At 38.4% G+C, this 17,488-nt stretch overlaps 1 protein-coding gene across 1 annotated transcript; it reads left to right on the top strand.

The window, feature by feature from the left end:
• The first annotated feature begins 1,394 nt into the window (after positions 1 to 1,394).
• LOC141805065 (leukemia inhibitory factor receptor-like) lies at positions 1,395 to 16,693 on the top strand. Its single transcript, XM_074689750.1, has 18 exons — positions 1,395 to 1,524; positions 1,615 to 1,752; positions 4,694 to 4,839; positions 4,926 to 5,076; positions 6,841 to 7,116; positions 7,211 to 7,346; positions 8,202 to 8,338; positions 8,430 to 8,575; positions 9,012 to 9,165; positions 9,248 to 9,309; positions 10,501 to 10,723; positions 10,860 to 11,039; positions 11,133 to 11,231; positions 11,324 to 11,488; positions 11,630 to 11,758; positions 11,852 to 11,945; positions 12,065 to 12,128; positions 13,735 to 16,693. Exons 2-18 carry the CDS (start codon positions 1,683 to 1,685, stop codon positions 14,200 to 14,202), a joined length of 2,700 nt encoding a protein of 899 aa, XP_074545851.1. The 5' UTR covers positions 1,395 to 1,524; positions 1,615 to 1,682; the 3' UTR covers positions 14,203 to 16,693.
• The last annotated feature ends 795 nt before the right edge of the window (positions 16,694 to 17,488 follow it).

Here is a 17,488-nt window from a genome sequence, read left to right as displayed (position 1 = left end):
TGCAGGCTCCATCCTCATCCTTCTGGACCGTAATCCCTGCCTCATGGTCACTCAAATCACAGAACTCATTAAATGACCCTTGGTTGCCCCTGAAACTGGAACAAGCATCACCACATTCAGCTCACCCAGTCTCCATTCACTCATGCACTTGGTGTTAACAAGCCTGGTACAATGAATCCTTTCTATTAAATCCAGATGCTGGAACTAGATGAGTAACAAAAGCGAATACATTAACAGGGTTATCAAGTGGGCGTCCCCTGTCACGGGTGTTTCATCAAGTTACACCCACAACACCCCTGAGAGGAGTCACGGCTAACTCAGGTGCCCTAGAACCACCAACACCACCTTTAGGCCAGTGCTCGGCCTCCACCACACCCACACGAGAAAAGCAAGAAAGAAAAACAAGAGAGAAGGGTCTGTGATGAAGGATGATGAGGTGGAAGTCTGTGTCAAAGCACAACCAGGTCAGACTGTACACTCCACCTCTCCAAATTCTATTATTTTTATGAGTTCAGATAATTTAGAGAGAAGTGTCTGCATAGAAAGAGAACAAAGAAGGAGCTTGTTTGGGCTGTTACTCACTTCCTATGAGAAAGGCTGTCTGCTCAACTTCCCCCCAATTGAGAGAAAAGAGGAGAAAAAAGGACAGGAGAAGGAGAAAACTGAGAGAAAAGTCAGTGGGAAGATGTTATAAGGAGAATGGACAGAGCCAAGGTGGGAGGACTGTGTGGGCACCCACTGCCAGGTCATGCTGTACACTCTGCCTCCCCCCACTCGTTAATTTCAAAGGGAAGAGCGAGCTGATAGTGAAGAGTTCATAAAGACCTGTTAAAAAAAAGGACAAAAGTGAAGCCTGTACACTCTACCTCCTTCATTTTTTTTTTTGTAAGAGGTGACAGAGAACAGAGAGGAAGGTTTTTTATAAACATAAAGACGACAGGGAAGTTAGAGCCACAGGTGGTATTTCTGCTCAGGAAACAATGGCTGTGTCCCCTCTTATCTAACTCAACTGATTAGTTTGAAAAGACAAAAATTCTCTTGAATCTGGCCTTTTTTTGAACCCCTCATGTATGGGAAACATTATCAGCTCTCCAAATAAGATGTGTGTGGCTTCAGTAAACACTCTTTGAATCCCTGATGTCGACTGCGTGCACCATGACTCATGATAAATAATGGCTTGTGTGGATTCTCTATGAAGACCAGCCACAAAAATGGATACTGAAACTAAGTTTTTGAGGTTGTTCCCAAGTAGAAAAACATTGATTGCATATCCGATTTGGCTGCTGTGACTCACGATTACCAGCAGCTGGTTCTCTGCTTCCTGCTCCAAGGCCTGCACAGATTTCACAACGGCACGCACTCCAGCTGCAAATGGATTCTCAGAGTGTGCATCATCGTTTCTTTGGAAGGGAGTTTTTCTGTAACTTGACACCATGAATCTATTCATGCTTGATCCCCAGCCCTCACAGACTTCAGCTTTAAGCAATGCTCAGTACAAGACCTGACACAATCAGACTACTTCATGTAAGTATATCAGTTCATCTGCTGGAAAATGACTGATCAACATGGACTAAGGATATCCTTTGGCACTGTAACTGATGTGTGTATCAACAGGTATCGAGTGTAAATTGAGGATCTTTATGGTGAAGAGACTACAAACACATTAAGGACCAAAGACAGTCATGATCACATGGTTACTGTTGGTGTTGCTGTTTTGTGAGAGCATACAAGATAAAAATGGAAAAGAAAGTGGTGAGTATGGGTTTTCTTTCTTCCTCAAAGCTGAAAAGTAGTCCTATGTCTGAATGAAGTCAACAATAATTAAGCATTGGTGGTCTTTACACTTTTGAATTTGCTTAATAATGCTGTAAGTTATTCTATTTGTATTTTCTCATATTTCTTATACTTGGTACTGAAAGTGCTTTTATTTTCTTCACTCGATCTAACATGCTATTGTTGCTATTAATAGTGTGAGAAAGACTGCAGAGTGAGTACATTTTTTCATTGCTCACATGCAGTGTCAGCTAAAATGAAGTAAATGAGTTAGAGCTGACACAAAAAAAAGAAAGAAAAGAAAAGACCTAAAAGAGAAACAGATCTACTGTTGATGTCTAAGCACTGGCACCCTCTCTGAGACTGACACCCCCCAGGGTAAATTATTTTTAGCTGTTTATATGACAGCTGCCATGCAGTCAGAGCTCAGTGTACAAGGACAAAAAGTGGACAAGCTTAGATTATGAGACACCATTGGCCAAAAAATGACAACACCCAAGCAAACATACAAGTTTGCTACCACGAACTTGATTCAAAATAACATTTTACCGTTAAAACAAAAGTAAACAAGCAGCTACGATGCCAATGTCCAGTAAGTCGATAGTTTGATGAATCGATAAATGTGAAAGTGGCATTTTCCACCTTGCTAAAAGGCTTTTTATCAAGACCAAAGAACTAACTTGTTTTGTTTAGTTTCTTCCTTTGGGTGGTTGGTAAGGATGAGTGCTGAATAAGGTATGTCAACAGGTACCGACCAAATTCTGTCTGAGAGCTGAGTATTGATTCACATGAAATCAAACTGCACCATGTTTTGGTATCGAGCTCCATCAGCTGACCTATCCTCCTTGAATTTAAGCATTTAGGATTAAAAGTAAGCTTAAAAAACCAAAACACAGTTTTCTCAAAGTGGCCTGCTTCTCCACTTCCTGCAGCTTCCTCCACCATTTCCTTTGACTTCTTCTTGTATATCTGTATATTTGCTCATATTGAAGCAGCTGCAAGTGCAGCTAAATTATTGTTTGCCACTTTTTTCCCTTTTTTTTCCTTTTTCTTTCTTTTTCTTTTTTCCTTTTTTCCTTTTCTTTATTTTCCTTTTTCCCCTTTTTTCTTTTTCTTTTTGTCCTTTTTTCTTTTTTTATTTTTCTTTTTTCCCTTTTTTCTTTTATTTTATTCATTTTTTTCATTTTCTTTTCCCTTTTTCTTTTTTTTTTTTTCTTTTTTTTGTTTGCCACGTTTACACTTTCAGCTGATGCTTCTTACTGAGTACCACTATCATTTTCTACATCCACCTCTAGTTTGCCAGATCACAACAAATTGAATGCTGCAGAAAGAGTTTTTTTTTTTTTCTTCTTCAGAAAAACAGATACAGCTGCATCCACTAATCTTTCACATATTCAACTCATCAAGAAATATGCCAGAAACAGAGAATCTTGCCTCCAGATATTTTCTAACTAAGGGGAACCAGAGTTGGAATTTTAGCTCAGATGTTACACACGTCTGGGCTGTAATCATAAAATCTTTCAAAAGTCTCTGAAGGCTCATTCATGTAACAATGACTTGACTTTTCAGTCCAAGGTCCTCACTCGAACTTTGTTTGTTATTGTGCTCCAAAATAGAGCAATGCCCCCCAGTTATGGGCTGGTTCCACAGAATCATGTTTAACAAAGTTCCCATAACCTCTGGGGGGACCTTAGAGGCTGCATACTTTTAGATAATAAAGAAATGGGGGAATGCTTCATGGATTTATCCTTATCTGGTGAAAACATGTGTAAACACAGAGCATGAACACGAAACAAGAGAGTGGATGTGGCCAAAAGAGAGAGTTTATTTGAGTGGGAACACTTTTCCCTGGGGTGACTGAATCAAACTTGAAATCTGAGACCAGTTTGACCAAGATTGATTTCAAAGGGAGTGGGGCAGGAGACTCTTGATTGTGAATGTAGACTTATGTGGTAACCTCTGATTCAGGGAAATTTATAAAATACAGCCTACACTTACACTGATGTTGGCGTGTGAAAATCTAATATATGAGCTGCAGTGTTCATTCAATTAATCTGTAGGTGATGATAGCCTGAAGGCACCATAATTTTTATTTTGCTGATTTGTCAACAACATAAGAGCTGACTGAGATCTACAAATACTGTTGACATTAACCTGGTAATAGCTCACATATAGAAAGAAAAATCATTGAGTTGAGTCACCAAAGTTATTTAGCTACATCTAAAGTCAACATATTGGCGAGAGATGTTGATAAACAGATGTAATCGATGAAATACTTCACGACTACTTTCTGTTGTGTAAAATAGTTTTACCATTCAGAAGTTTATTTGCCTCAGCCTTTGTGTGAATTGTATTGGGTTTTTTTTGTGTGTGTGAGCGTTTAAAGATGCACCATATACAGTTTGTGTGATATAATTCAATAAGAAAAAATGTGATTCCTTTAGTAATTGCAGACAATGACCAACGTCTTGTGTGTTTGCAGACAGTGATAAAGCAGCTGTTTGGATTTTTAATAAATCATCCACCTCTTGGCCATAAGATGTATCTCTATGGGATCATCCCAGTAAAGATGTAAGACATCAGCCTCCAACTGTGACAAAACAAGATCCTTCAGTGAACGTAATTTATCTGGTGTAGTTGTCCCAAACACTGCAGATATTACTGTCTGTTTCACTGCAGGTTAAAGAAATGTGCAGCATCATTCTCAAATGTGTCTGGTATATGTCTGTTTTTCATTCAGACTGCGATTATCCAAAAATACACAGATAACACTTTATCCAGCTGTTTCCGAAGTTCTGCTGCCAAGGCTTTCCAGCTATACTGTGCTACGAATGGGGTTAAAATGATCCTTCCTCTTCTTCTTCTTCTTCTTCTTCTTCTTCTTCTTCTTCTTCTTTTTCTTTTTCTTCTTCTTCTTCAGGTGTCTCACAATGTGGACCCCAGAATCTGAAACTCACTGGCTCTGACCAGACAATCCTGGCAACATGGGAAGACAACCCTTCCTGCTCCACAGTGAGAGATGAGCTGATCTACGAGGTGGTTCTTACAGAACAAGAAGTTCATTATGTGAGAAACTGACTTTACTACACCAAATATTCCTACCCCTTTAATATTAACCACAGGGTAGTCATAAAACATACCTTTGATTTCAGGATGAAGTTGTTGTGATGCTGGAGCAGATTGGATTGACTCACTCCTGGAACCGGACGTCGTCTTTGCCTTTGGAGTGTGTGTCCCATACAGTCAAGATCAGGTCCCGATACAACAACTACACAAGCCCATGGGTACAAGAAAACCTACCCGGTAGATATAAACACTTTGAATAATGTATTTTGATCATCAGAATCATCTCTGCTTTAAGTTTTTACACGTCTTCAAAGGTTGAGTGTGCAGGACAAGGGGGAGGACTCAAATGAAGTTTCTGACAGGCAGGCTCACAGGGGGGTTCAGGCTTTTCTGGGCCAAAGCTTATAAACAGGTATAGATATCAGGCAGGTAAACTAGTTACAGGTAGGAAGTAGGTAGATCTCATTCAAGTGAAAAATGCTTGACATTAAAAATACAAAAGGTCAGAAATTTGCAGAAATTACTGTATCTACAAACAGTGAGGTAGAAGGGTAAAGAAGGAAAGGTGAAGGACACAACAGCCCAACACAGTCGAGGCAGATGTCTGTCTAACATGAGTTTGGTTCTGTCTGAGGTTTCTGCCCATTAAAGGGAGGTTTTTCTTTGCCATTGTAATTTGCTAAATGCTGCAAAGTCCTGTACTCATGGTGGGTTAAGATGAGATAAGACCAGGGGTGTATTTAGTCGTTTGGGGACCCAAGGCAAACCCAGTCAATGGGGCCCTCCATGTCCTTGTAACTCATCTTCCTCAGAGCTAGACTGGTTCCCTGGGTCCACTGTCTCTTTCCGAGAATCAAGGCATGAGACAGTGCTAATCTTGTACATGGTAACTTAACACAACTAAATGCATTTCCTCAAGTTTTGTACTTTAGTTTGATTTTGAAAAAAGTGAATACATAATTTAGTCCACTTTGTCCTGGATTTGAAATCTTTTATGGTCAACTGACAACTTATTTGTCCCACAGTGGTGAATTTACAGAGTAACAGTAACAAACAAAAAAGTATGAAGTGAAAAACATTACAATAGGTAAATATTGAAAAAATAATTTAGTAAAGAAAAAATATGTAAATATCAAGCACAACATAAAATTGGAAAAAAATCTACTGAAAGAGGTGATATTTACAGTTACCATACTTTTTGGTACTATTATTTTAAAGTTAATGTATTTTTATTTGACCCCCTGTACAGTGAGTTATGTATCCAAAAAAGAGATTTTGTACAATAATGTTTATCACCAACTCAAAGAGTTTGATTTTGAGAAAATGATCCTGTTTCCTGGGCTAGATAAAGTCCTTAAAATCCTAAAACTCTTATATGTTTATCTCAGATCTCAGAGCAACATTGTTTTTATTTCTGACTTGGTTGAAAATAAGAAAAAAATGGGGAAAAAAGTGTTTTTTACCACTTTCTACCTGAATCAAAATTTCAGATGTGTTGTAACATGGAATAGCCCATCGAATAAGGAGGGAGGGGGAGTACCCAAAACGATCATTAAAGATTTAGCCTTTTGATGTATTTTGAAGCATGTGAAGTAAGAAGAACTTCATAAATCAGTTTTTAAGAGATGCTTTGGGGGCCCCTGGGAATCTTGGGGCCCCAGGCAACTGCCTGTGTTTTCCTAATTGTAGCTCCACCCCTGGATAAAACTCCTTCTCTTGTCTTGATGTTGAGTTTCTGTTAATAATTAATTTATTAACAATAATGGGTCTAGACCTGTTAATGTTTTTGGATAGTGAAATAACGTTTGTTATGATTTGGCACTATACAAATAAAGATTGATTGATTGATTGATTGATTGATTGATTGATTGATTGATTGATTGATTGATTGGTTGATTGATTGATTGATTGATTGATTGATGACAACAAAAGAGAGTGCAGCAGTTTCATGGTCACACTGAATTCAAACACCAACTCTGTGTTTTTGTGATGCATTTGCAGGAAGAGGAGCCTCCTCACAGCCAGAGGTGTACCCTAAGAACAAGCTGTATGCAGTTAACAGTAAAGTCACCTTCTGCTGCATCCTGCCCGCTGGTGAAGAGTTGGAGAAAATATACCTGAGCGCTTATAATAGCCCTGATAGTAAAACAAGAAACATAAGTAATCAGATACACACTTTGACTGTCTTGCTCCATGAGCGGTCAAATACCACCTGCACCAATGTTATGTGTAAATCATCATCATCAAAGACAAACGGAGCTTGTGCTTGGATAAGCTGTAAGTATGACTTTTTCTTTGATGAATTTCATGTTTTTAAAGGCTTTATCACAAAAACAGGCTGATTATTTTTTCCTTGCCTTGGTTTACATAGCTCCACCAACAGACAGAGATCTTAAGTGTGAAACTCAAAACATGGAATCAGTTGATTGTTATTGGACGGACGTGGTTGGCAGAAAAACATACTTGCCCGAAAACGTAATCTCAACAAAGTATCAGCTAAATGGAAGGTAGGACAAAGTCTTTGTATACTCACTTTTGTAATACTTACATGTAAAGAATTTAAATATGCCCACATTTATAAAGTTGTAAGAGTTTAAATAGAGAGAACTGCATTACAAATCTAAGGAACTACTACCAGCAAGAGCCTTTAGTAGAGGAGTGACAACCCTAGTGGAAGAAATGGTATATTTTTGGTTCGTATTGTGTTTTTTAAGTTATATCTGTAATATGTTAAATAAAATGAGCCGAACATATGGACACAACTCCAAACACTTCAACCCTGCTCGAACACCGATGTAGGGCGGCAGCAACATATTTGCCAGTAGTCCAGTTCATTGTCATTGTTTATAGTCATAGAAGCCAAAAACTTTTATTTTTATTTGTAATCAAATACAAAAAAACAACAAAGCTACTTACCACAACAAATTTTCGTCCAGTAAACCATGTTGAACAAGATGTGCATTCTTTCTAAATGAAAGAGGAATCCATGGGCTGAAAATGTCAGACACATCACGGCTTGTGTGTAACATGATGAAAGGAAATTATTCCTGTTTTCCTTTTCATGAACATGCTTAAAATGACCCCATGTGATGGCATTGGTCAACTTGGCTAGTAGTCAGGATCCTTAAGGCAGCTAGGAGTTCAGCAAAGTTTTCGCAATACCCACGGAGGTAAAATGAAGTTATCAAAAATGAAGGTAGAAGAGAGAAAAACCAAACTGACAGAAAATGCTTTTCAAAAGTGTCAAAGAAAGATATTCCATTTCAGTATCTTAACTGTGGCTTGGGTCACCTTTGTTGTTATGCTGTTGGGAATAAGTTGTAATCTGAGCTGTTTATTGTCTTTAAATCACTGCCCCTCAGGAGTTGTCCAAACAGCTCTGAGCTGAAATGTACTCTTGAAGTTGAAGGTGAAGCTGGTGAAAGAAACTGGACGCTGACAGCACAAAACAAACTCGGAAAGGTGGAGCTGACCGACAGGGCAGATCTGATGAAAAGAGGTAAAATGATAAAAACTTTGTTCAGTGTGGACTGGTTTGGCTATTCATGTTTTCTTTTTAACATTTATTCAGATTTTCTCATTTATCTCAGTGCGCATGTTTGCTCCAGAGCGAGTGTCAGCTGCAGCTGTGAACGCCAGTAACGTCACCTTGAAGTGGGAGTGGAAAGTTCAGCGCTACCATGATCTGGATATTACATGTCAAATAAACATCAGCCATGGTGAAACAAGTGTCATGGTGAGGAAAGACAGGAGGGAGGCCCTTTTGGACGATGTTTTCAAGCCTCATCTTTCCCCTCACTATACACATCAACGCATAAACACCTACCAGACATAACCCTAACCCTAACCATTCGCCAACATGATTTTTTTGGCACACAGTCTGTAAAAATTACACGATTGCAACATCAGTTAGTGACACTGATATGACAAAATCAAGATGACACTTAAACACAAAGAGCAGCCTGTTAAAGACCAAAATAAGAGCTCTGAGAGGATGTGCATTCCCCCTCTGAATTTACATTTAAACCCTTACAGTCAGTTTTGCAGCTGACTCTACAATACAATACACTACAACCTGTTTGTATGAGTTAGTCATATAGCTCCATATCCAAAAAAGTTTACAAGTTCTGGTATCACAGTTCAGCATCCTTCTTCTCAAACTGATTTCTCAGAGTGAAGCCTCTGGAGTTGGCCTTCGTTCTGCGGTTGTGAAGGATTTGACACCAAACTGGAAGTATATTGTGAAAGTACGATGTGGGACAACACAGCACCTGTGGAAATGGGGCGACTGGAGCAAAATTGTCATGTTCCACACACGGGGGGACGGTAAGTTTTGCAAAACAACAACAACAACTACAAACAGTGTTCAGTTTTCCAGTCACTAAATGTTCATTTGTTTGTCTTGCAGTTCCAGATGCTGTAGATGTGTGGATGCAGATGAAGAATAAACAAACTTTTATTGTTTGGAAGGTAAGTCAGACACATGAAAACTAGTTTTAAACAACGATGTCTCAATAGCACAACTGGCTTCCAAGCTTTTTGATTTTGCTGGGATTTTAAAATGGAAATTTGGTTGGAAGCAGGCAGAAATGAGGTCTGAACATCCAAGACTGAGTTTTAACTATCTTCAGTCTACTAACACATATAGGAAAATGCATACTTTTACAATCATGTGCCAAAAAATACTTAATATTATGGGTTTTTCACCATTTCACCATTTTCACAGAATAATGCTCACATGAAAACCTTCATCTTTTGGTGTCTGCAATGAGTTCAAGTCAAAAACCTGACTGTCAAAACCCCCTTATAGTTTAATAAAAGGCTTTTAGACCGAAGCAGAGCTGTTTTTTAAAAACTCCTTTGGGAAATTTGAGCCATGCTGTCTTGCGAAAAATTCTTCAGGAGTCCAAACTCCATTTATGGAATGGCATTTTTTTTGTGTTATTTTAGACTAATCTCTAGGGCTCAAGCCCTGTTTTTTCTTTATTTCTCCACAGGTTTGAGTAATCCCTGCTTGTCTCTTTGATGTGGTGCTTTAAATATTCTTAAAAAAAAATAAATAAAAAAAAAGTCCTGTTTGGACCACAGATTTTTGTAGGACTGAACTTGGAGACTGTGGACTAAAAAAAAAAAAATTACCGGCTTCCCACATATGTCACTTAACTTACAAAAAAATTACAAGCAAAACAAAAATTGTCTCTTTTTTGCTGGGAGGAGTGAAAAGAGGTCCCAGCTCCTGCAGTCACCTGCTGAAGTGCCCTTGACACTGAAGTCCTAAATTGCTCCCACTGTTGCTCAGTGGTGTGTGTGAACGGGAATGAATGGTTTAGGTAAAAACTGATGGTTCCTTAGAACTCCCTTCATCATCAGTGAGTGAATGTGGTGTAGATGGGTGAATGAGACAAGCAGCGTAAAGTGCTTTGAGTGGTCAGAAAGACTAGAAAAGTGCTATATACTGTAAACTGGTCCATTTACTGGTCCATAAAATTTGGGGCTTTGTGGTGTTTTATAGCTGGAAGTAACAAGCAAAATGAAGTTTGGCACAGTTTCTGAGAACTGTGGTGTTGATTTTCGATGAGTAACCTTTCTTTAAAGAGAAACTGACCAGAATAAGTCTCTTTACTTTCTTTCTAAGCTAAAGTCCTGATGTTTCCTCTACAGGAGCTTCAGGCAGATCAGAGTCATGGAGACATCTTGGAGTATGAAGTGAGACGGGCAAAGACCACGGAGAGGCAACTTGTAGTTACAATCCCAACAGAGCCCAACAGTCACAGTGTCCCCCTCGGTGTCGAACCCACTGAGGAATACATCGTCACTGTGACAGCCAGGAACAAAAATGGCAGCTCATCGCCATCAAGCATCATCATCCCTAGACTCAAAACAGGTATGAGGCTAACAGAGATATAAGCAAAACATGACTGAGGTTTGCATAAAAAGGCTGTCAGTTATGATGCTTTTACATGAACTGTGATGTGATGAGTCAGTGGCCTTAAAACTGATGTCAGAGTCTTCCTTCTCAGACATAACCACAGTGACCACTTCTCGGATCAGTGGCAGCAATGGCGGCTTCAATCTATCCTGGTCTGCGAGTCCTGCAGCCGCCTGTGGATACATCGTGGACTGGTGTCCCACATCAGGGAGCTGCAAAGTGGACTGGCTGAAAGTGTCTCCAGATCAAACTAACGCCAGAATCGTTTCAAGTAAGAGTGAATCTTTGCCAACAGCAGATTTACAACCACAAAACAAAATGTCTTGTGTATCTAAACATCTTGTTTTATTTCTGTAACTGAAAGATTTCGAAGATGGACAGAGATACACACTGTCAGTATATGCCTGTACACACACAGCTCCAGTGCTTCTAGAAAGAAGGGAGGGTTATATCAAGGAGAAAAGTAAGATTTCTTTCGGAAAAAGCTAATGCAACATATTTTTTGAATTAACATATTTTGCCAGCAGTGTTTCACCCAGTGTTTCTCTCTGCCAGGAATGGGAAACAACATTTTTAAATCCTTAAAATGGAAAAAGCAAGATTCAGATGTTGAGGTGTCCTGGGAATCTGTACCTTTAAATCCATCTGCCTTTATCCTTGGCTATGTTCTGTACTGTGAGGACAACAACAACAGCAAGATTGTCTTCAATGTCAGCACAAGTATGTGACACTGATTTTATGTCTAGACTCAATGATATGACTCCAGTGGACTGCTTCTGACTGAGTCTCCATTTACACTGCACCTGAAGGCTCAGCAAGATGTTAATTAGTAGTATCAACCTCTTTTTTTTTTTTTTATAGACGATCCTGAAGCCACTAGCCTGACAGCAACAAACCTGAAAAGTGGCACCTACACCTTCACAGTGAAAGCAAAGACAGCAGTTGGAGAATGTGGAGCTTCATCCGTCACTGCCACCATAAACACCCAGGGTAAGCTTTCTGTTACTGTTAATGTAGAAATCCTCATCAAGCCAATCATCATCCCCAACTTTATTGACTTGTCTTCCTGTCTGTTATTTTCAGCTGGTAACTTGATCGAGGTAGTCTGTGTCTCATTGGTGTCAATCCTCGCTCTCCTCTCTCTTGTCACCATCCTTTGCTTCAGAAGCTGGCCAGGGTGAGCACGTCAGCATGTTTAAAACAAAGAGCTTAGTAACCACCTCTTATCAAGCTAATTTAATGAACTCATTATGCTAATTTAACTTTTTTTTTTCTTTATATTCTTGCTTCTAACAGAATCAAACACAAGGTCTATCCTCCTATCCCAAAGCCAGTGCTGACAGACAAGTGGTTGACAATGGTAGGTCCTGACCCTTACGCTTTATTTGACACAGTAAGATCAGTTGTCCTTCCACAGGTATGCTTGCTCCTTTTGTTGATATGCAAGAACTTTGACCTCAGTTTGGCTTAAGTCCTTTGTTAAAGGAAAATGTTGTTTAATAAATTTTCATCACAAATTATAGTTATTTTAAATTTATATAGGAATGTAACAATGATGCACAGTGAAATATCGATGAATTAAAACATGTGTCCTTGCAACATTAGTTGGACATGTGATGTATCATGAAGAAAGAGATCTAGTTTCTTTTAGTTATCTTTGTTGTATTGACTAATCGTTGGAGCAAAAAAATAAGGTCAAAGGCAGAGGCTGAATTGCAATCTCTTAACCCACATGCATTGCTTTCTTTATGAATCATGGATTTATCATCTCTCCAGATTTCTGCTGTAAACCTTTTAAAGTCTCTCAATAACCCGTCACATGGAGCCCCTAGTTGTCAGTGTACTTATAAAAGGTAGACAAAAAGCTATTCAATCAAAGAAAAGAAGGCCAAATCAGAGAGAAAGTGATTTACGAACAAGAACCTCACCTCTTTGTTGCTGTCCAGTCCCTTGTGTTAACTCACCTATAACCCCACAGCCATGATTTGTGATTATCCCACGAATGAATCTCATTCTTTCTGTAATAAATTGCAGGTAATATAGCTATATTGGTATTTTACCTCAGCTTTATTGTTTTTGCTTTTTCCTGTGACAATTCAGAGGCAAAAAAACAGACTCAGGTGCAGAGGAAAAACTTAGCACAAAGAGAATGGTCATCAAAGCTTTTTACTCAAAAGAAGTTCAGGAGGTCATACACACACACACACACACACACACAAAAAAAACCTTTCATAAAAATAGGCAGTGAACCACAAGGAGTAAGGACTGGAGAACATGAAGACATAAGGATGACAATGACAACCTGGCAGAGTGTTGGTGAAATCACAGGAGTATTTATACAGAGCAGGCTCGTGACGAAGGAGGCACACGTGTGCAAGTAAAAAAGGCAGGAAACAGAACAAAGGAGGGAAGTATGGCAAACAACTCCAGGATTAAAAAATGAAATAGGAAGTGAACACAAAACACATGGTGTTACTTTTTCTATTTTTTTGTTTTGTTTTGTTTTGTTTTTTTTGCCCCCTTTTATCTCCTTTCCTTAAAATATTTGTATTCTTCCAACATTTTAATCATCACTGTCAGTGCTGCTGTTTATCAACTGGTACTCTCTACATTACCTTGCCGTGTTGACATTCCCCCATTTAAAAACAGCTTAAAAAAAGAAAAGTAAATAAAAGAAAAGAAAAGAAAAAAAGGAAAGAAAAGGAGGAAAATGAAGTAAAAAGTGGTTGTCAAAGGAAAAGGAATGGATTAAGTTTGGAAAAATGGTTAGGCGTGGTAATTATATATTACTAAGCAAGGTCTGACTGTAGTTTTCAAAACTTAATTCGCCAGTCTTCATCTTTAATCCTTGGTGGAAACAAAATTTGTGTTCCTTTTATGCTGTTTGGTTGGTGTTTTTATAATATAGGCACCAAGAAATAACCACTGTTTCCTATAATTCTGATGGTTTTTTGTCTGTTTTCTAGGGGGATAATAGTCATCATCTTCACGCAATTCAGTATCTTTACAGTGAAGCGGATATCATGGATGTCCCAGAGCTGCATTGTAAACCAGGTGCACTAGTGAACGACTATATGATGCAGGAGAACCTCCCTCATGTTTCTGCACAACCTCTAAAAAGTCACGATAACCAGTCTGAGAAAAACTTCAGCCCAGAACCCTTCAGTTCACCCACCACAGCTGTCTCACCTCCATTCAACAGTTTGATTATAAACCCGTGCTACAGCCTGACCATGGAGATGGAGTATCAGCCGTGCAGCTCGAGTCCTGAACCTGAGGAAGGAATGCGCTCAGTAGTACTCTGTGATGAATACCAGCCTCAGAATCAGACTGCAAACCTTTCCCTAAATCCAGAAAAGACAGTAGAGTGCACAGACCGACCCATGCCCTGTGTTTTCACATACGTACTGTTACCACAGCCAACTACTGCATAAAAACTTGATTGGTGGCTAAATACTGATCTTGTTATGTCTTTGGATTTCCATGTTGTGTAAATCTTTTTACACATTTGGAGTCTAAATGACCTACAAAGGCATTTAAAGAAAGGCCAAGTAGACTGAGCTGAAGCAGTGTTTGTTTTGACATGTACAGGCTGTGTTTAACAAACTTGATTTACATGGTTTCTGTAGTGAACACTGGAGGGAGCTAGAGCAACACTACTGAACTGTGTGGACTGTGAATTTGTACTCAGTGAAGTGAAATTAAGCTCGTTGTTGAAGCACTGTTACTTTTGTTTGTCCTGTTTTTCCTTTTTTTTAGGCTTGAAATCTGTGTCTTGTACTTTTCAAATTACATTTTGAAGTTACTTTTTGTTCTGGATCTTTGTTTTCTAGATCCTTGGAGCAGCCTCAGGTCATGATCCTGATTTTTAAGTTGTATTTCCATTAAAGGAACATTTTATCTCCAAACCTCTAAAAGTTTCTATCTTAATCAGGGGTCGAATTATCAAATATTTCTCAGTAACAAAGATCAGGTAAAGAGATTTTCATCTGAGAGACACCTTCCATACCATATGACTGTCTTCAGACTGGTCTGAGCACAGCTCACAGGCTCAACGGCAAAGAACAACCAACAAACTATAAATAAGTAAAAACCAGTCTCACTTTTAACAGCTTCAACTGTGAACGCTGTGAACACATTGATGAATTATTAATGATCTAATAGTGGATGGAATCCTAAACTCTTTTCAGAGTCTGAATTTACTGCAGGCAGTTTTGCTTCAGGTTATTGCTGCATTACGCTACATGTCTTAAGTAATTTAAAGCTCTGATGAGAAGTTTTTAGCTGATTATGAGAGAGTGAAATGAATAATGATGCCCTCTTTATGACCTACTAAAGTAAACAAGATCATCAGGGACAGATTGATTATTTCAATGAACCGTTAGTTATTTATACTGTCTGAGGCTGCTGCTGGGTATGATGTCAGGCAAAATTATCAACACACAGCTGACACATTTTTTGAGGCAAAGATTTGTAACAAGAGCAACATTTGAGTCTTGAAGCATAACGTTTTGCAAAAGAAGACTTTACTTTCACATGTAGAGGACAAATCAGCTGTTAGTACACTGGGTTAGTACACTGGGTTGAACCAAAATGACACGGGGCCCTTTTCTACCCTGGTCAGAGTGCTTTCATCATGGAACATTTCATCAACTGTTTCTCTAACTAAAATAAAATACATTTTAATATTTCCTTTAAAGTGTTGCATTTAACAGCACTTGTCAGAGCAGTGCCTTACAAGGTGTCCTTTCAAAATAAAGCTAAAAAAAGAATAATAAAATAGTCTCACCAATGTGGAAATGAATGCAAGCTGCAGGTTCATGTTGCAATTATTAATTTCTCCAAACAGTCATTAATCATGAGCAGATTAAAAGGACTTCTTGTTTGGGCGTTTCAGACCAACAACTGGTTTAATAATTTGAGGTTCAACCTTCTTCTTTTTTTCTCCTCTTCTCTTTCTCTGAATGATGTCATCATGCCTGTGTATTTGGATGATGTCAGGGCAGCTGATAACTTTCAGATGTGTGCGAGAGATTTTTTCCATTACCTTCAGTGGACTCTCGCTCGAAAAAAAAAACATCCAGATAACCTTGGAGTGAAGTCAGTTTCACTCCTGACACAAATGGGCAGTCACCACTTCACGTGTCAGATTTCATGAAAAGTTAAAACAAGATGAGCTTTTGATTTTACAGTGAACTTCAAATCGAATGTCCAGTTTTTGTCCCTCTGATGAAGGAAAACTGTTCGCCAACAGACAGTGAACACATCTGCTGTGTGTGTGCACGTGCAGTGTGTATTTTGGCCGTTCCACCTACAGTAAGAACAGTAATTACCTCACCCTGCCAACGTAAACTCTCTAATCTTTTATCCCACGCACAAACAGACACACACATTCACACACACTTATTGTCGTCAGAGTTTAATATTTGAACAGTGACTAAAACAGATTATAATCAGTTCTGATTAACTAAAACATTTATCAACTGATTGGTCTCTGACTGAAAAATAACAGTGATTGCTTGATGTTAATAAAAACAGGTAGTACTTGACCTAACTGAGGTCACAGGGCTCATGTCGATTGTATGTTTACATGATTTCATTCATAATTACACACTTTTTTACTTGTGGCTGTCAGATAATCAAGGCTTGCAGAGATTTTTACCTGAGTCACAAGCTTTGAAAATGGTTTTCTCAAGGCTAAACTTTAGTTAAACTAAACTCAGTTGAGAAGAGATCAGCACAACATTACTCATGATGTCAAGAAATCTTTCAGGAGTATTTAGACGGTTTTGACTGCTCCTCAAAATCATAAATATGACCTTAACACTCATGCTGAATGTCTGACATTCTGACCTGCTCTTGTATCAGCAGCAAAATGCTTTTACTGTTTATAGGTTATCACCTGGCTATGTTCCTCATAATGATGTCTACACAAATTAGTTCTTTAACAATGACATTTCTTATTAAAATGTTGATTTGCTGTTTCATCATGTGAACAGAAAATGCAAAAGTGTTAAGAAATTCTGATATAAAAATTCTCTTTGAATAAGTGTTTTGTTAAATTTTGTTTTGGTTTTCATTTAGTAGCTGGGCATTAAGCAGGACAGTGCAAGGTGACGTAGTAACAGATTTTATTCTGTATCTTTCATAAAATGCATTGCATATTTATAAATATTCACCCATTTTAACATTTCTTGCCTCAATCTATTTATCTATTTCTTTATTTACTTCATGTGTATATTCTTTGTAACAGCTACTGTAATGCTGGATTCCCTCTTAGGGGATTCATAAAGAACTTTTTGAGAGTGACGTAAAACTGTACTAGGCTCAATAAAGATAAAAGGTAACCTCACTTCATTACAGATTCACAGTATTGTTTAAACTCCCACTCTCTGATGATGACTAAGATTAAAGACTGTACAAAAGGTATTCTTATCTCCTTGAACAAAGAAAGGGTGCCCAACTTTTTATATATTTTTTCTTTTGCAGAAGTGAGGAGAATGTCAAAGGAAGTAAATATTGGTCACTTTTCACTGCTGGGCACCTGGAAAACTTAAGTACCCAAAACTACAATTCTTCCAATGACCACTAGGAGTGGTCATCAAAATTGAGTCATTCCCTATAGAGCTCCATGTTAAAATGTCTATCTTAACAGCAGAAATAAATGCATCTTTGAGTGACAGGTAAGAGCCGCTAGCTGTCTGCTAGGCGTCTCCTTAG

Source organism: Halichoeres trimaculatus, unplaced genomic scaffold, assembly GCF_033239565.1.
Source record: "Halichoeres trimaculatus isolate MK-OKI-2021-1 unplaced genomic scaffold, fHalTri1.1 fHalTri1_scaffold_16, whole genome shotgun sequence".
Lineage (NCBI taxonomy): Eukaryota > Metazoa > Chordata > Actinopteri > Labriformes > Labridae > Halichoeres > Halichoeres trimaculatus.
The sequence above is the reverse complement of the archived record's forward strand: the minus strand, read 5'-3'. Positions and strand labels throughout refer to the sequence as shown.